This window comes from Chlorocebus sabaeus, chromosome 29, assembly GCF_047675955.1.
Source record: "Chlorocebus sabaeus isolate Y175 chromosome 29, mChlSab1.0.hap1, whole genome shotgun sequence".
NCBI classification, from domain to species: Eukaryota; Metazoa; Chordata; class Mammalia; order Primates; family Cercopithecidae; genus Chlorocebus; species Chlorocebus sabaeus.
Window position 1 is genome coordinate 16,536,059 of NC_132932.1, and position 19,233 is coordinate 16,555,291.

The window sequence follows — 19,233 nt, forward strand, 5'->3', positions numbered from 1 at the left end:
TTTAAGGACAGGGTCCACATCTTGTCTTCATTTCCTTCTTCCAGCTCTTACCATTCTGTGATGTTAAGCCTATTTGAAAATAGACATTGTTAGAGATTATATTCTTTTAGTGAAAAATCGTCCAGGTGCTGTAATCCCAGCACTCTGGGAGGTTGAAGCAGAAGGATTGCTTGAGCCCAGGAGTTTGAGATCAGCCTGGCCAACATGGTGAAACCCTGTCTCTACGAAAAGTACAAAAATTAGCTGGGCGTGGTGATACACGTCTGTGGTCCCAGCTACTCTGGAGGCTGAGGTGAGATTACTTGAGCCTCGGAGGTCAAGGCTGCTGTAAGCCATGATCACACATCTGCTCTTCAGCTTGAGTGATAGTGACAGAGCAAGACCCTGTCTCAAAAAAAAAAGAAAAAAGAAAAAAAAGAAAAATCAGTGAATGCCTTGAACCTAACACACTACCTTTTATGTGGTAGGTACAGTGGGCTCACTGAAACATTTAACTTGTTCACCTCTATCCATTTGTCCAAAAACAAAAAGGAAACGAAAAATTCTAAATACAGGACGAATCTGCCCTCAATTCTACTTAATTAGTGTATGTCTGGAATGAGTGTGACATGGAAGATTTGAATCTGCTCTTCTTTGCCTCTGCTCTCATGTGCCTGTCCTCATGTGCATCTTAGAGTGCTTAGAGTGATTGTAATGCTTAAAACAAATTTTCAATCTCTGTGGCCCCTAAACCAGCCAGCCACTTCCATCTGATGTGTAAGAGGAGGCTCCACTGGATTCATTCATTGCCCATTGAAACAATGTATGATTATGTGAGTGAAAGAGAGAAAGAAATCAATGGCTAGGGATTAAATGTCTTATGGGATTTTATGACAAGAAGACATCTAGAGAAAACCATGGAAATGTCCAGTCTGAAGGTCAAAAAGTTCATAAAAGTGATTTAGAAGACACTAAGAGCAGGTGAAAGGGAAAACAGAACTTTACAAAGCAAAGTTGCTTTCTTGGCTTGCTTTCTTCAGAGCTCCTTAGGACCAGACAGCTCTATGTGCCTGAGAGTTCCTGAAGGAATCTTAGCATTAAAATACAATTCACCATGAAATACTATGCAGCCATAAAAAAAAGAATGAGTTCTTGTCCTTTGCAAGGACATGGATGAAGCTGGAAACCATCATTCTCAGCAAACTAACACAAGAACAGAAAACCAAACACCATATATTTTCACTCATAAATGGCAGTTGAACAATGAGAACACATGGGCACAGGGAGGGGAACATCATACACCAGCACCTGTTGGGGGGTGGGGGGCTAGGAGAAGGATAGCTTTAGGAGAAATACCTAATATAGATGACCGGTTGATGGGTGCAGCAAACCACCATGTCACGTGTATACCTATGTAAAAACCTGCACATTCTGCACATGTACCCCAGAACTTAAAGTATAATAATTTTTTTTTAAAAGTACAATTCATAGGCTGGGCACAGTGGCTCATGCCTGTAATCCCAACACTTTGGGAGGCCAAGGCATATGGATCACTAGGTCAGGAGATCGAGACCATCCTGGCTAACACAGTGAAACCCCCGTCTCTACTGAAAATACAAAAAATTAGCCAGGTGTGGTGGCACGCACCTGTCGTTCCAACTGCCTAGGAATCTGAGGCAGGAGAATCACTTGAACCTGGGAGGCGGAGGTTGCAGTGAGCCGAGATCGTGCCAGTGCACTCCAGCCTGAGCAACAGAGTGAGACTCCATCTAAAGAAAAATAAATAAATAAACACAATTCATTACTTGATATTAACAGTGAGCTGCAAAAAAAGCACTCCCCCCCAAAAAAGCCCAATTACATTTAGAATATTCTTTTTTAGAAGTCATGGGAGTGTGTAATATACTTTTGAAGGTTTCTGTTAAAATGATTTAATGGTGATTTAATGTCTAACTCTTTGACTCATATTGTTTTGTCTCCTTAGCTAGAAGTCAACTTTTCAGTGAAGTCAAGTATGCCTGGTACTTTTTAATGTGCTTCATGTTGTTCACTGCAGTTACACCTACATAGATATCCAGCCAAGAGTCATTGAATCTAATTACCATATGTTCGTTTTTAGGTAAAAGAGATGCAAAGGAATGAGGATAGTCAGTTCTTTGCTTGTCTTAAAACACCGATAAAACATTGGACTTTGGAATGAAAGTACTGAGTAAGAGAGAAAAAGGCATATGTACCAGGCCCTCAATTCTACTCATAAAGATATCTTCTTCCCCTTTTCATTTGTTTCTAAAATGAATAATATGGGAACTAGAGTCTGACTGTGGGCCAAGATGACTCTCAGATGATTTTCTCTTCCCCTGTCAGTGCTGAGTCACCTCAGAGCGTCTTGTTACCCTTTGACTTATTAGTAGCCACCACGCCTTCAAGTATAGACAAGAAAATGATGCATTTCCCATCTCTCAACAATCTCTTCCCTACTTATTTTCTGAAGCCCTTTCTTAGGAATTAATGAAACTAGTAAAAAAAACTATCAGCCTGGGAGGCTGAGGTGGGTGGATCACGAGGTCAGGAGATCGAGACTATCCTGGCTAACAGTGAAACCCCATCTCTACAAAAAAGACAAAAAATTAGCCAGGTGTGGTGGCATGCGCCTGTAGTCCCAGCTACTTGGGAGGCTGAGGCAGGAGAATCACTTGAACCTGGGAGGCGGATGTTGCAGTTAGCCGAGATCGCACCACTGCACTCCAGCCTGGGCCACAGAGCGAGACTCCGTCTCAAAAAAAAAAAAAAAATTAGCCGGATGTGGTGGCATGTGGCCTATAGTCCCAACTACTGGGGAGGCTGAGGCTATAGGATCGCTTGAATCCGGGAGATGGAGGTTGCAATGAGCCGAGATCGTGCCACTGCATTCCATCCTGGGCGACAGAGTGAGACCATGTCTCAAGAAAAAGAAAAATGAAGAGACACAGATGTCCAGATGTGTTGGGGGAGAATGGAGAGACTCGATAACAGGTTAAATTGTCTTTAGAGGAACTGACATTTTGACTACAGTACTCATTCCTACTCTTGACTATTTTCAGGGGTTCCAAGAGAAAAATTTAAATAGGACAGAGCTAAAAACACCAACTTTCACTCACTAAAATGTGGTCATAAATTTATGTATCTTGATCTTGGAAAACATCAGTATCTATGCCTCATTTTACCTTTTAAGATTTCAGATTTATCGCCTGAAGCATTTTTTCTGTTGTCTTCCCCTTATGTCAAGATATCCTGTTGGTTTATTGGGGTTATCCTAATCTTTATGTCAGATGAAACTCATCCTGGTTGTAATTATTTTTAGGTTAAATAACCATTGGATTTGCCAAGTACTGAAAAATCAGTAGCACTTTTGTTTAAACTCTGTTAATAAACACTTCTGAATGCATTTTGCTAGTGTCATTATTTCCCATGCTTGCTGAGTAGAGAGAAAGTTGAATTATCATTACTTGATAATTCATATTTGTTCATTGCACACTGTGTGAGTCTGGGTTTAGGCCTCTTGAAGACTTAGCCTCTTTCCTTCTGTTCCTATGGTTTCGAATGCCATTTGCATGACTCACATCTCAGATTTTCTTTCCCTACCAGCCTCCCTGTGTTGGTTTGTGACTTTATCTGTCAGTCAGTCTTCTCTCAGGTATTTACCTAGATTTCTGCAGGCTTCCTCAAGGTCAGCCCACCAGCCAACTTCCGTTGTTTCAACAGAACCCTTCTTTGTGCCCTGACTGTATCTCCAGTTCTTTAGATACATGAGTTCAGTATTGATTCTCGACTGCTTGCTCCCCACACCCATGCTTGGCAGCCTCCAATTTTCTCAAGTCCTGTCTATCTCCAGTCAGAGAAATGTTAGTCATCTTTCGTGGACAATATGAAAAGTCCAATGAACTTTTCATATTCAGTGGACAAGGTCTGAACTGACTAGCAGGACTAATACGGGCAGCTGTTTGCTTATCCATTGCTCAGTTACACTTGAGTCATTTTGCTTACTAAAGGTCAGTTGTGATGTTTCCAGATCTCTTTATGCCAGTGAAGTGGTACTGTAATTATGTAATTTGATTAAATAATATACGTATTAAATTATGAGGAAGAAAAGAAAATTATTCTGGCTGTGCGTGGTGGCTCATGCCTGTAATCCTAGCACTTAGGAGTTCGAGACCAGCCTGGGCAACATGGTAAAACCCTGGCTCTACTAAAAATACAAAAGATAAGCTGGGCGTGGTGGTGTGCGCCTATAGACCCAGCTACTCAGGAGGCTGAGGCAAGAGAATTGCTTGAACCTGGGAGACAGAGGCCGCAGTGAGTCGAGATCACGCCCCTGCACTCCAGCTGGGCGACAGAGTGAGACTGTTTCCAAAAAAAAGAGAAAAAATTATTCTGTGAAAACTAAGAGGAATGCTTTGGAAGGACAAGTTACTTTAAAAAGGAAATGAAGCTGAGTTAGGTTGGGTAAGATAACTATGGAAGAGTAGAGGTGGAGGAATCCTAAAAATCTAGGATTCTGTACTTACTGTTTCATAGCAGTCTGAGTTCTAACTTTAGAGAAACTGGAAATTGTAGATGATGCATTTTGGGTGAGTTTTTTGCAATAATGGCAAAAAACTCAAATCAGCAGAAGAGATCTTTCTGGGTTGGGCACTTTGGCTCACACCTGTAATCTCAATACTTTGGGAGGCTGAGGCGGGAGGATCCCTTGAGCTCAGGAGTTCAAGATCAACCTGAGCAACATAGCAAGACCTCATCTCTACTTAAAAATTAAAAAAAAAAAAAAAAAAAAAAAAAAGCTGGGCATAGTGGCATGTGCCTATAGGCCCAGCTACTCAGGAGACTGAGGCAGGAGGATTGCTGGAGCCCAGTAGTTCAAGGCTGCAATGAGCTATAATCATGGCACTGCACTCCAGCCTGGGTGACAAAGCAAGACCCTGTCTCAAAAAAAAAAAGAAAGAAAAAGTTTTTTGGCCATTGCCAAAAATTTAATGGCTCTCAAAGTTTTGTTTATAGCAAATAATGGTAGGTGTGGACATTCACGGGAAAAGTCACAGTAAAAGTCAGATTAACCATACCTTTATTACTTTACTTTTAAATGCTATCCATGGACTTTCAGTTGCTGAGGGTGAGGAAATCAGTGTTCGTATTCTACCTCCCTCCTTTTTTCCCCTCTTCTCTTCCTAGTTTTTACTAGCTGGAGTTTTCTACATCATCAAAGCATATAGTATTGACACGCCGTTGTTACCCTAATCCTATTTTAGTCTTAGACCTACAGTTAAGTAGTTTCAGTGCTCACTGCAAGTTTTTGCCGTAGTTTTTTGTTTTGTTTTTGTTTTTGAGAAGGATTTTCGCTCTTGTTGCCCAGGCTGGAGTGCAGTGACATGATCTTGGCTCACTACAACCTCCTCCTGGGTTCAGGCGATTCTCCTGCCCCAGCCTCCCAAGTAGCTGGGATTACAGGCAAGTGCCACTTCTGCCCAGCTAACTTTTTTTTTTTTGAGACGGAGTCTCGCTCTGTCACCCAGGCTAGAGTACAATGGCGCAATCTCAGCTCACTGCAGCCTCCACCTCCCAGGTTCAAGCAATTCTGCCTCAGCCTCCTGAGTAGCTGGGATTACACGTGTGTGCCACCACACCTGGCTAATTTTTGTATTTTTAGTAGAGATGAGGTTTCACCATGTTGGCCAGGCTGGCCTTGAACTCCTGACCTCAAATGATCCACCCGCCTTGGCCTCCCAAAGTGCTGGGATTACAAGCATGAGCCACCAGGCCTGGCCCTGCCATAGTTTTTCCAGTCACCTCTTGGTTGGCACAAGTGCTTCCTTTTGTAGATTCCTTAAGAAATACTTGGCCGCGTGTGGTGGCTCATGCTTGTAATGCCAGCACTTTGAGAGACTGAGGTGGGTGGATCACTTGAGGTTGGGAGTTTGAGACTAGCCTGACCAACATGGAGAAACCCCATCTCTACGAAAAATACAAAATTAGCCAGGCATGGTGCACATGCCTGTAATCCCAGCTACTCAGGAGGCTGAAGCAGAAGAATCGCTTGAACCAGGGAGGCAGAGGTTGCGGTGAGCAGAGATAGCACCATTGTACTCCAGTCTGGGCAACAAGAGTGAAACTCTGTCTCAAAAAAAAAAAGAAAGAAAGAAAAAAAGAAATACTTGGGAACAGTGGTCCCCATTCTGTTAGCCTTGCTGGACAGTTGACTGGGTATAAAGTCCTTGAGTCTGCTGGGCACAGTGGCTCACGCCCTAATCCCAGCACTTTGGGAGGCCACGGGGGGCGGAATATGAGATTGAGAGATCCGGACCATCCTGGCCAACATAGTGAAACCCCATCTCTACTAAAAATACAAAAATTAGCTGGGCATGGTGGTGCATGCCTATAGTCCCAGCTCCTTGGGAGGTTGAGGTAGGAGAATCGCTTGAACCCAGGAGGTGGAGGTTGCAGTGAGCCGAGATCACACCACTGCACTCCAGCCTGGTGACAGAGCGAGACCCCATCTCAAAAATAAAAATAAAAATAAGTAAAGTCCTTGAGTCACACTTTCTGTCCTTGAGAATTTTGTAGGTATTGTTCCATTTTCTGTTAGCATCAAATATTAATGTGGAAATTTTCATGATTTTGTTTCTCTTTTAAGTGATTTGATCTTTTTGCCTGGTTGCAGGAACCCAGAAACCTTACTTAAAGGTGTATCTTGGTACTGCCTATTGTGAATTTGTTTTCCCTGGGATACAGTGTGACCTTTCAGTATGTAGACCCCAATCCTCTTATAGTTCAGAAACATCTTAGATTCTATCTTTATGAACATATCTTTACATATTTTTCCCATTCATGTTAAAGTTTTCTTTTATGCAAATATTACATCTCCTTTGCTGTCTTTTGTAACTGTTTCTTCTCTATTTCTTTTAGCCCTTTTTGGTTTCTTTTTTTTTTCATTTCTCTCCTTTTGTTCCCAGTGTGTTTTTAGCAGTCTCTCTTCTCCCTTTGCTTCGTCCAGTTTCACCTTCATTTCTATAACAGTATTTTTCCTTTCACTTCTTTCCTCAGTTCTGCTAGTATACAGCTTGTCTTCTCTTCTCATCTCCCTACCTCTGCTGAAGTTCTTGTATTTCTGCTTTGAGCTCTCATTTCATAGAGACAACTATTTTGTCAAGTTTTCTTTTTTTCATTGTGTAAAATATTTTATTACCATTGTATCTAGTCCATGGAGGCCCTTTTCCAGTGTGTGGTCTTAGTCTGCCATTTGGTTTTCCTATTTCTTTCCTAATTTTTCCTCACTGTATATTTTTTATAGATCCTGTTTAGATTTTTTGTATGCTTAAATAGGCAAGTTTTTCAGGGACCAGCTGTTTGCAGGATGCTTGCTGGGGGAGCTACCAAAACTGTGTTCTGGGCTGGCTACAGTTGTTCCCTTGATTTAGGGTTCTGGGTGAGTCCGTGTACTCTTAGTCTCTAGCCAGCCAATCGAGATAGGCAAGGTGTCTCTTAGCATCTCCCCAATGCAAAGGCTGTCTTCTCTACTACCATGGAGACCACGTCTGTGAGGCAAATGTAGCTTGTGTGATTTCTCATTTAGCCTCAACTTCAGGTCCAAGGAAGTTCCTGCCTTCTAAAAACAAGGAATTAATTTGGTACCGGAGTGTGTCCTTTACCCACAGGAAGTACATATTTTTGCAGGTCTTCCTGAGATCTCCAGCTTCCCTGTCCTCTCCCTGTAGCATCCTTTCTTCTTTTCCTTCTGTGAAGCAAAGGAGTCCCTGCCGGAGCTCCCTGCTTTTGACAGCTTTTTCACCTGTTTGGGGGTTTGGATATCCTATAGTTATAACAAAAATGGAGTTTGCATTTCTATTTCTTCTTTTTGCATTTGGAACACATTTGGAACAGCATTTGAAAATGCTGACTTTATGATGCAGTGTTAAATAAGAAGCTTTAACTGACTTTTTCTGTTAACCAGCCACTAGTCTCCACGACATCATGTGTTAGGCCTTTTACTATACCTTCTCCATAAAGCCCCCACCACCACACTGTCGTCGGTCTTCAAAGTCCCTAAAGCCCAAGGAATATGCTACTCAGATATATGGAAAGCCTTTCATTCTTTCAGCATGCCTACTCTGAGCATTGTTGTAGGCCTTGGAGATAAAGCATGGAAGAATTAATACAAGATCTTAACACACCAAAGTCTTAAATGATTTCATGTGGAATAGGTGTCAGGGATGAATAGAGTGGAAGACACAGTTTGGGATTCTGAGGAAGTATGATAGAAAGGGTAGAACATGAGCTCTGGAATCAACACCATTCTGCTACTAACATACATGACATTGGGATCATTTTATTGCCTTTTCCTCATACATAAAATGTATCAATTTCTTCATATATAAAGACAAGGCAGGCCAGGCGTGGTGGCTCACGCCTGTAATCTCAGCACTTTGGAAGGCCAAGACAGGCGGATCATCTGAGGTCAGGAGTTCCAGACCAGCCTGGCCAACATGAGGAAAGCCCGACTCTACTAAAAATATAAAAATTAGCTGGGCATGGTGACAGGTGCATATAATCCCAGCTACTCAGGAGGCTGAGTTGGGAGAATCACTTGAACCCAGGAGGCGGAGGGTGCAGTGAGCCAAGTACACAACACTGTACTCCAGCCTGGGGAACAGAGTGAGACTTTGCCTCAAGTAATAATAGTAATAATAATAATAGTAGTAGTAATAATAATAAAGTGAAGGTTACATTACCTACCTTAGATGAATGTTGTAAAATTAAGGTAAGTTACATAAAGTACTTGGTTCATAATATATACTCAACAAGTACTACTTTCTACCCACACAGGGATTGGCTAAACAAAAGGAATAAATACTGAAAGTACAGGTATAGAGGACTGTTTCTCTCCTTTTTTATTAAATTGTGGTAAAATATGTAACAAAGTTTCCTGTCTTCACCATTTTTAAACTTACAGTTCTGTGGCATTAAGTATGCCCACATTGTTGTGCAGTCGCCGCCACCATCCATCTCCAGAGCTCTTTATCTTGCAAAACAGCAGCCCTGTGACCGCCGCCCTCTTCCCCCTGCCCATGGCAGCCCCCATTCCAGTTTCTGTCTCTGAATTTGGCTACTCTGGGTACCCCGTAGGAGTGGAATCACACAGTCCTCATCCTTTTGTGTGTGGGTTGTTTCACTTACAGTGTCTTCAAGGTTCATCTGTGTTACAGTGTGTCTCAGAATTCCCTTCCCTTTTACAGCGTCTCAATTCAGGTGGAAACAAAACAAAACAAAACCAAAAAAACAGAATTCCTTTCCTTTCCTTTTTAAGACTGAATAATATTCTGTTGTATTTCTGTGGCACATTTTGTTGATCCAATTGTCTGTTCATGGACACTTGGGCTGCTTCCACCTTTTGGCTGTTGTGAATAATACTGCTATGAACATGGGTGTATACATTCTCTTCAAGTCTTTACTTTCAGTTCTTTTGAGTGTGTACCCAAAAGTGGAATAGTTGAGCCATATGGTAATTCTGTTTTTAATCTTTTTGAGGAACCACCATACTGTTTTCAGAGGCCTATTTATTGATGGGGACAAGTATAAACAGTGGAATTCCCCCAGGGAATTATTTTAAAACCAATCTTGTTTAACATTTTGTAAATTATCTAAATATGAGACTTTTACCATTAAATCTTTATTTGCATATAGCTAATGAATAATTCATATTGTATAAAATGTAAGAACACCTCGTGAGAGTGTGTGTGTATGTAGACAGAACAGTGGTTAATAAGGCTCAATGTGGGCACACATACACGGGAATACATTTGATTTATTATACTCTGTCCTCAAGATCAGAAGTTCCCTGCACTTCCTGAGGGCAAAATACAGGGAGCCAATGCCAGAGAACTTCAGATGTCAGAAGTGCACAGTGCCCAGATATGCAGACACATCTTTCTTCTTGACTCTGCATTGCTTACAGAGTAAACTGGTGGTTGACTGTAGACTCTAGACCAGTGGTGCTCAGCTGGGGTGAGTTTGCCCCCTGGAACACATATGACAATTCTGGAGACATTTTTGATTGTCAAGCTGGAGGAGTAGAGACCAGGGATGCCAGAGAACAGGCCACAGTGACAGGACAGCCCCACAGCAGATAATTTTCTGGCCCCAGATGTCACTGGTACCCAGGCTGAGAAGTCCTGCTCCAGACACAAATTACCTTCTCAGCCTTGTCTTAGCCTCTCTCCTGCGTAAATAAAGTTGCCATCCCAGCCAGACCCAGAAGCTCCCCATACCTGCCCATACACCAGCTGAATTGCACCTTCCAACACCTTCTACCTGAAATTCTTTCCCTGCTTCTCTAATGTCAGAGCCCAGCTTCAGTCCTCCCACTGTCTCTGTGAAACTCTCTGATCTCTCTAGCCACAGTTCCCTTTCTTCTCTGACTTCCCCAGGACTATCCCAATCATTTGGCACTTAGTTAACAATAGAAGGTTGTACTTGCTATCTTCCCACCTTGATGGAAAGCACCTTGAGGGCCATTTGATATGACTTGGTTTGAAATATGCAGTACCATTCCTTATGAACCCCAGTGGGCATCTCTGCTTTGACCCACCCAGGGCTTTCTGTGACAGCTTTCCTACTATGATGGGGTACAGTGGTTGAGTCAACCTCTCCCATCACAGTGGTTAGGTACACTGAGATTCAGCTTTGTTTAGATAACTAGCTAGATGGAACCTAAGCCCAAATGTGAGCCTTATGCTTAGAAAGGTGTTTATGCTGAATCTGCTTTCTAATCTAAGCAGTAAGAAATGAGGTTAGGAGAGGTGCAAAGGAATTGGGCTCTATCTTGCTCTGATCACGTCCCTTCAGTGGAGCACAGCCTGGAGGATCTGCCTTATGGAAGGTGGGAGACATTCATTTCAGTTGCTTGGATAGGGATTATTCTGTCATAAGTGGACCTACTTAATGACAGTCAGTGTTGACGATGGTGATATTAATAATGAAAGCCATAATTACTTACTTGGAACCCAGTGTGTCCTGGGCACCAGGCTAGGTGCTTTATACATATTTATCTCATCTAGCCCTCACTGCAATCCTGGAAGGAAGCTGAAGCACTTTAAAGATAATTTGCCCAGGGCCACCCAGCTAGCAAGTAGCAGAGCCAGAATTTAAACAAGAGCTGCCTGACTTTGAAGCCTGTGCTCATAGCTACCACCTCACTGCTGAGGGGAGAGATTCATGTTGCCCTGTGCCAAGACCTGGGAGAGACCCCTCGTGGTGTCACTGGAGAGGTGGATGGGCAAAGGGGCTTGAGTGTCTGAGTTCTGAGTCAGGACCTGTTGTCATATCTGACCACTCTGCTGCTGCAGGAAAAGGAAACCTCATGGGTTACACTTTGACCACCACAGAGTATTCTGACTCTTCTGCTTTTGCTTCCGCTTTAGGTGCACTACATCCTCCAGGAGGTGGTGATGGGTGGGATGGTGTTGGAAACAAACATGAATGAAATCGTGGCTCAGATTGAAGCTCAAAACAGGCTGGAGAAATCCGAGGTGAGTAAGCAACTGTGTTCTAGCCCTGGCTGGGTAGAGAAAACCTGGGCAGAGGCAGGAGTGTGTACATGTGTTGGTTTGTGTTGCTGTGAAACCTCAGGAAATGATACTCATCTTCTTTCTTCCTTGAGTCCATTGAAACTCATGGATTTGAAGGTCAACCAGCCCTGAAAATTAAACAGATAACAAGGTTTGAAATCTCAGACTTTCAGGGTAAAAGAGTAAATAGAAAAGCCAGATGGCAGAGGAAAGCAAACAGCTTTTGGCTTGGGGGTTATGACCCATGTTTGTGGTTTGTAATTCCTCCTTTGAAAGCCACTTGTTCCCTGGAGGGACCCAGAACCCTCTTCTCCTATTCCAGTGTGGTTTCCTAGTTTGTGTGCTCTAAGAGTCTGATCTCCCAGCAGCCATTTCTCGTGGTGTCTTTCAGACCTCAGAGTTGCCAATTTCCTTATTTCCAGTTAGCCTTATAAAAAACTACAGTAGAGTTTGGGCTAGGCTTGGAAATAACATACCCCAGTCCACCCCCACATGGTACTGGGCTTGATACAGATGTTCACATAAATTCTGTCCTATCCCTCTGAGGTCTCTCCATCCCCTTCCTCAGCCTTACCAGAGCACAGAGGTTACAGACATATACTTTCACATGCAGAAATAGCAGAACAAATTACCTCTTTAATTATCTGAGTGTCTTAAAGAGATTCTTTGCCTTGTATAACGGAACTTGATCTTGCGAAACCAGGAATTCTTTCTGTGAGGACTGGCAGTCCTGCGGAAGAAGCTTTTGCAGACCACAGCTATTGTGACAGCTATAGTTCTTTCAGAAATGTAGGCTGGGAAGATTCCAGGAATAGTAAGTGAGTCAGAGGCAAGGGGGTTGGAAATGAGAAGAAATGGAGACTTGCTGGGTGAGGGCAGAATTGGAGTTGGCATTCGGAAAGAAGGCAATAGGGGAAAAATGATTGTGAGAGAGTCTTCATCCACTTTTGCCCTTCTCTCCACATGGAGATGAGCCTGCCAGGTAGGGGGTTCACTGTAGATGTGCATACTCTGCGTTTTGTCACCAGCCCTTCTGTATCTGTGATACCCCCCACCTTCTCCCAGCTTGTTGCCACACGACACTTCCAAAGCCAGCTCTTTTCATTTCACATTATTAGTTGGCAAGCAGTTGCCCTAGAGCCATGGCTTTTCTTTTCCTTTTAAGAATTTCCCTGTGACTTTGCACGTTTGAGTAAGAGTCTTCAGTCTTTTGAGGAAGGGGTTTTGTTTTGTAACCAGAAAAGTGCCCCTGACAAACCACCTTAGATTATTTCAGCATTTTTTGGGTACCCACCATGTGCCAGGCACTGTGAGATGCTGGGGCTGTGAAACTGCATAGGCCACACCCCACCTCTGAGGAACTGGTAGTCTAGTAGGACTGCAGGCTTTGGATCCCTGTGCCAAACCCCATCTAACCTCAAGATTGTTTTGTTGGCTACTTTTGAGGAATAAGGGGGGAAAATTAAAACTTCAGTTGTGTGTGCTCAGTTTGGAATTTCTCTAGGCATCCCTCACCTGTTATTTTGTTTGTTTGTTTGTTTGTTTTTGAGACAGAGTCTCTCTCTGTTGCCCAGGCTGGAGTGCAGTGGCGTGATCTCAGCTCACTGCAACCTCCACCTCCCAGGTTCAAGCGATTTTCCTGCCTCAGCCTCCCTAGTAGCTGGGACTACAGGCGCCTGCCACCACACTCGGCCAATTTTTGTATTTTTGGTAGAGATGAGGTTTCACCATGTTGGCCAGGCCAGTCTCGACCTCCTGACTTCAGGTGATCCACCCACCTTGGCCTCCCAAAGTGCTGGGATTACAGGCGTGAGCTTGTTTGTTTTTGTTTTTTCTTTTCTTTTCTTTTCTTTTCTTTTTTTTAGCGTTAAGCAGGTAACACTAAGAATTTGTCTCATACTCGCCTCTCATTTCTTCTCAGGGTGGCCTTTCAGCAGCCCCTGCGCGGGCTGTGTCTGCTGTGAAAAACATCAACCTGCCAGAGATTCCTCGGAACATCAACATTGGCGATCTCAACATCAAAGTTCCCAACCTGTCCCAGTTTGTCTGAGGGTCAAGGATTGGGCTGAAATAGAGTCCTTAAGACAAGCAAAGACAAGCACGTCTGGAAACAGAACCCATTTTGAGCCATAGAGGAGTCAAGCCTCAGGACCTGGAACCTTTGTGTCTGGGGAAGACTGTTTGGCATGGAATGGGGAAGGGATTCCTATTGACACTGCTCGGGTGTGCCCAGTTCTCACATGTGCAGCCATGCCGTTCTCTGATGCACACGGCCGCTGCAGATGTGAGGGGCCCTGCCTTCCTCAGCAGGGAGTCAGCATGCCCAAGCCACTTGCACCTTTACCTTACACACGGACGCTCCCAAGGGTTAGGGACTGCATTGAGCAGACCCACCTGCTTCCCAGAACCTCCTCACTAGGGCTGAGCACCTTCTCTGACTGGAGTCTTCATCCTTAGCACCACAGACTTCCGAGGTCCCATGGCCTTTACTTACTGGTGAGGTGTCATAGGTAGAAATGGGCTGGCCCTTCAGATTTGGGGGTGTGGTGAGTGGCAAGTAAGGGCAGAATTTTAGAAGAACCAGAGTCACCTGCTGACTCTATTGAGATTGTTACACCCAGAATCCTTTTGTAGTTTTTTTGTGGGTTTTTTGTTTTTTTTTTGAGACGGAGTCTTGCTCTGTCACCCAGGCTAGAGTGCAGTGGTGTAATCTTGGCTCACTGCAACCTCTGCTTCCTGGGTTCAAGCAATTCTCCTGTCTCAGCCTCCCCAGTAGCTGGGATTACAGCACCCACCACCACGCCCAGCTAATTCTTGTATTTTTAGTAGAAATGGTTTCACCATGTTAGCCAGGCTGGTCTCGAACTCCTGGACCTCAAGTGATCCACCTGCCTCAGCCTCCCAAAGTGCTGGCATTACAGGTGTGAGCCACCATGCCCTGCCACCAGAATTCCTTTTGTATAGCCGAGCCTTTTGGTTACCACCTCATGAAGAATATGCTTCCTGCATTGTCCTAGTCCCAGTTGTATTCTCACAGGTGTTATGTGCAGGACACGATCCAAATCATAAACCTGGCGCATGCCCACCACATTTCTGCTAATAGGGAGAGGGACCCACCACACACCCACACATGCCAGAGGTCCCTCCTCCCAGAGGAGAGGCCCTGTGTCTGTAGAAGGTTAAAGCTGACAACATGTGGAACATCCCAGAATTATGACTCTTCCCAAGTTTAAAATACATTATCCTCATGGGAGCAGAAGGTTCGTTGCTGTGTTGTGAATGATGAGCTGCCTCCACAGGGAACCCACTGCCACCTGGGCCAGCTTCTGGAGCATGAGAACCTGAGCCAGGGTCACCCTTTTGGGGCCTGGACATGACGCATGCTGGCTAAGACTAGGAGCAGGGCTGCCTCTTCTCCCTCCTGGAGCTCTGCTTATGGGCACGCCCTGTTCCCTCAGGTGCCATTCTCCCAGAGCTTAGGTGCCCATAAATGTTCTTACTGCGGTGGAGTAGGGCCTCCTGCTCCCACGCTGTCGCATGGGCTAGATCTCAGGTGTGCTGTTGAGCCACCTTGAGATGAGGGCTGCTTCGCAGTAAAGTTTCCAGCCTGGGCCCCTCTCGGGCCTTCTGGTTGGGGACTCTCAGCCTCCTGATGCTGTTGCAGGGCAGGTCTGAGAGGCTGCCCAGCAGCACCCCGTGTCAGGGCCACCTCGTTTTCCATTTTTGAACAGCGCTCCCTGTGGTTTGTGCCCACTGCTCCATACAGCCTCTGATCCTCACTCTTGAAAGCTCCATGATAAGCGCAGAGATGGGCAATGTGGATCAGAAGGTGGGCCTCTTACTGTGGAAGAGGGAAGTGTAGGTGAATAGATGTCAAAACCCCTGATAGCATTCTCTTGAAGGGTTGGATTTTCTTTTTCTGGCAGACATTTCAGTACATTCACATTTCTCTCATTTGCTGAATGTGAAATCAGAATAAAGGAGATCAGTGTTTATTTTGTACCTTGTGTAAGTTGGCATGAGCAAGATCATTCAACAGTCCTTACAACAGACATTCTTATCCCCATTTTGCAGATGAAGGAAGTAGACCCAGTTCCAGTTACACAGGGCTGAGATTCGAGACTGCTCACTTGACTTCATTGTCCTTTTCTTTCCTCATTGCTGCAGATGGCTTCTCCCAATGTTATCATCTTTTTTATAGATGAAACTGAGCCTCAAAGAGATTAAGTGACTTCTCACAAACCGTGGTCTAAATAGGCTTGATTTTCTAAGGTGGTCAGTGATCATGTCATAGAGTATAAGAGCCAAAGAGTCTTCTGTGTCCCTCCATTTAACTGAGGTTGAAGCCAAAGCCCAAGGTGGTAAGTGTTATGTTGAGGGTCACAAATCCAGAGCTACATCCCTCTTCTTGAGTTCGTTTGTTATGTGGTTTAATGAATTACTGTAGGACAGCCCCTGTGCTAGATTTCCTGAGATAACCTTGAGATTTTGAATGTTTTGCCTGCCAGAAACCAATGGTTTTAGAAAATCATTGAGTGGTCCTACAGATTCAAAGTGGGCATCAAAACATCCCTCACACTGCCTCTTACAATGGCATAAAACTAAAGCCCGTTTTTTTATTTGGAAAACTCAATCCCTTTGGACAAGCCACAATAATTTTTCATTAACTGCTTAAGCTTACCTGCAAATTCAGCTAGCTTTCCGGCCTGCTATCAGCAAAGCCATAAACATCTTTTTAAAATGGCCAGGTGCGGTGGCTCACGCCTGTAATCCCAGCACTTTGGGAGGCCAAGGCAGGCAGATCATGAGGTCAGGAGATCAAGACCATCCTGGCTAACACAGTGAATCCCTGTCTCTACTAAAAATACAAAAAATTAGCAAGGCGTGGTGGTGGACGCCTGTAGTCCCAGCTGCTCAGGAGGCTGAGACAGGAGAATGGCGTGAACCTGGGAGGCAGAGCTTTCAGTGAGCGGAGATCATGCCACTACACTACAGCATGGGAGACACAGAAAGACTCTGTCTCAAAAAAAAAATATATATATATGTGTGTGTGTGGGTGTGTGTTAAGGTTATATGGAATACTCGGCTTTCCTTTTTTTGTGAGATGGGGATCTCACACTGTGGCTCAGGCTGGAGTGCAGTGGCGTGATCATGGCTCGCTGCAGCCTCGAAGCCCTGGGGTCAAGTGATCCTCTCACCTCAGCCTCCCAAGTAGCTGGAACCACAGGCACGCAACCATCACTCCTGGCTAGTTTTATTTTTTTAGTAGAATAAGGTCTCACTATGTTGCACAGGTTGGTCTCTAACTCCTTACCTCAAGCCATCCTCCTACCTTGGACTCCCAAACGTGTTGGGATTACAGGTGTGAGCCACTGGACCTGGCCAAATACTGGGTTTTCAGTGCTCACTGCCACTAATAAAAATCTGAAATTCTTTCATTATGCAATTTCTAAGTGCCTGGTGAGGGCCAAGCTCAGTTCTAGGCTCTGAAGATTAAGAGGGAAACAAAGCTCTGCCTGCTCCTGTTGTCTCTGTGAGCATCTTTGACAGAGTGCTCAGATTGTTGGGATACAGTGCATCGGACTAGCAGCCTGAATTCATGGAGACTGCAGTCAGTAACTTTGTGATATATGTAATATTTAGAGGACAATGACCCATTTCCCTACCTGCTACCTGATCACATCACACCCTCCTGGGCCATACTCCAAACAGCCCACCTTCCTCTAGGCCTGGCCATGGCCCTGTGCTTGCCACATTGAGGATTAAGTCAGGATATCTTGAGCTTTCTCAAATCCCTGTTTATTCAGGCCTCTGACACATATAGAGCCAGCCTTCTCTCCCCACCACTTCTACTACCATGGAGCCCACTTAGTAAAACCCTCTCTGGGCCCAGCTTCACCAGAAAAGACACCAGGGGAGCAAGGCTCAAACCAGGGGCAGCTAAATCTGATCTTGTGGACCAGTCTTTAGTAAGGGCTTTCAGCTTGGCTGTCTGTCCATTGCTTTCCAAATAGGATGCAGCAATGCTTGGTACATGGATATTAAGATCGGTAGTAGGGGCTAGTCCAAGTTTAGCAATAGCCAAACTGGAGAGCCTCTGAAGTATGAGAGTCCCAGAAGGATTTGTCAGCTCCTGGCAGACATCCTGAGTTTCACCTTCCTGAGTCTACCCTCCTGCAAAAGGGTGCCAGGCTCACTGTGGTGATGGTTAGCCCAGTGTGCGCTGCACTCACACTGCAGCACAGGGTCGGTGCTTGCAGGCTGGTGGATGCTGTCCTCTGGGTTAAGACTGTCCCTTCTGGGGAGCACTGGAGGCTTCTCCATCTGCAGTGTTTCAGCAGAAGTTGGCAGATAGGAAAACAGGCCCCCTGTAGGGAAGTAGTTCCATGAAAATGATTAATTCTTTCCAAAAGACTTATTCTTTCCTATTTCAGTTTTTCCTTTCAAAAAAGGAAATACATTCATATAATTCAAAACTTAAGTCTGTTCAGCAGAAGACTCCCACTCTGTTTCCCCAAACACTGAGCCCCATCCCCCATCCCTGGTAGCAAGAAGTGTTTCCAATTTAAAGGTTAAGAAGCAAAGTCCCTGGATTTGTATTAGGGATGTCTTCCTGAGAATGTGAGTTGTGTTCCATTTGACCCTGGCAGTTGACCTCGGCCCACTAGGATCATGCTGCCCTCTCCAGGGAGGAGGGTCTCCCCATCACCCCGTACAGTGGCACCCTGACCCTGGCACTGCCCTTCCTTGCTCAGCATACCTTTCCCGTGGCACTCACGTGATGGGTATTTGGTTTCTGAAGTTACTGGTTGTTTACCCTGCCGGGATGTAAGCCCCTCCAGAGCAGGGGCTTGTCTCGTGTTCAGCGCTGCATCCCAGCTGCTGGGCACAGTGCCTGGTCCATGGCGTTCAATAAATAACTGTTGGATGAGTGAACACTTGAGGCAAATGGTGGTTCATTCTTACGGTCTCAGCATGTGCTCTCCAGGGCCCTGTGCTCAGAACTTGGGAAGGAGAACCAGGATAGTGGTATTGGGAGCAGGAAGTGGGAAGGACATGATGATGACTTGTGGAGGCTGAGGGAGAGGAGGATGGCAGAGCTGGTGTTGGCAGGTGGAGCCCATGTAACGAGGAGGCAGAAGGATGGGGCTCTTGAGAGAGAAGGAGGGGGCTTGGGAGGGCAGCAATCAGGAGTTTGGATGTGGAATGCATTCGGTTGGGGTTGTCCAAGCATCTCTGGGGGCAAATGTCCACCAGTCAGCTGGAAAACTGAGTGGGCAGGAGAGGAAATGAGTGTCCACCCAGAGATGATGCTTGGAGGTGTAGGGGCATGCACTGTGGCCGAGGGATGAGAGGGTTGAGGACTGAGCCTGTGGGCAGGGGAGAGAGGAGCATCTGGACAGTGGGCGACTTCAAGTCAAGGGAGCACTTTCAGCGGGGAGGAGGACCAGGAGGAGATGGCCTCTCTCAGGCTTCCAGTGGCCCCAGCCCAGCCCCCCGAGTGAGAACTGAAGAGACGGCTCTCGCCTCGTGATGGGGCAGGTCCAGACTTAGTGTGGGTCACAGTCCAGCTCTGCAATGTGCAGTTTGAACCTTCGGAAGATCAGTCTCCTCGTCTGAAAAAGAGGGTAATGATTCCTGCCTTGTAGGTTACTGTGCG

General features: G+C 45.2%; 1 protein-coding gene across 4 annotated transcripts in view; it reads left to right on the forward strand.

The window, feature by feature from the left end:
- LOC103231163 (AP-3 complex subunit sigma-2) overlaps positions 1–15,575 on the forward strand; it is an 84,112-nt gene extending 68,537 nt beyond the window's left edge. For all 4 annotated transcript variants that reach the window (XM_007990383.3, XM_037987689.2, XM_037987692.2 and 1 more), the window contains 2 exons: positions 11,427–11,534; positions 13,495–15,575. In XM_007990383.3, coding sequence (XP_007988574.3) covers positions 11,427–11,534; positions 13,495–13,623 — 237 coding nt within the window. In that variant the 3' untranslated portion in view covers positions 13,624–15,575. The remainder of the gene's footprint in view (positions 1–11,426; positions 11,535–13,494) is intronic.
- Positions 15,576–19,233: the final 3,658 nt, after the last annotated feature.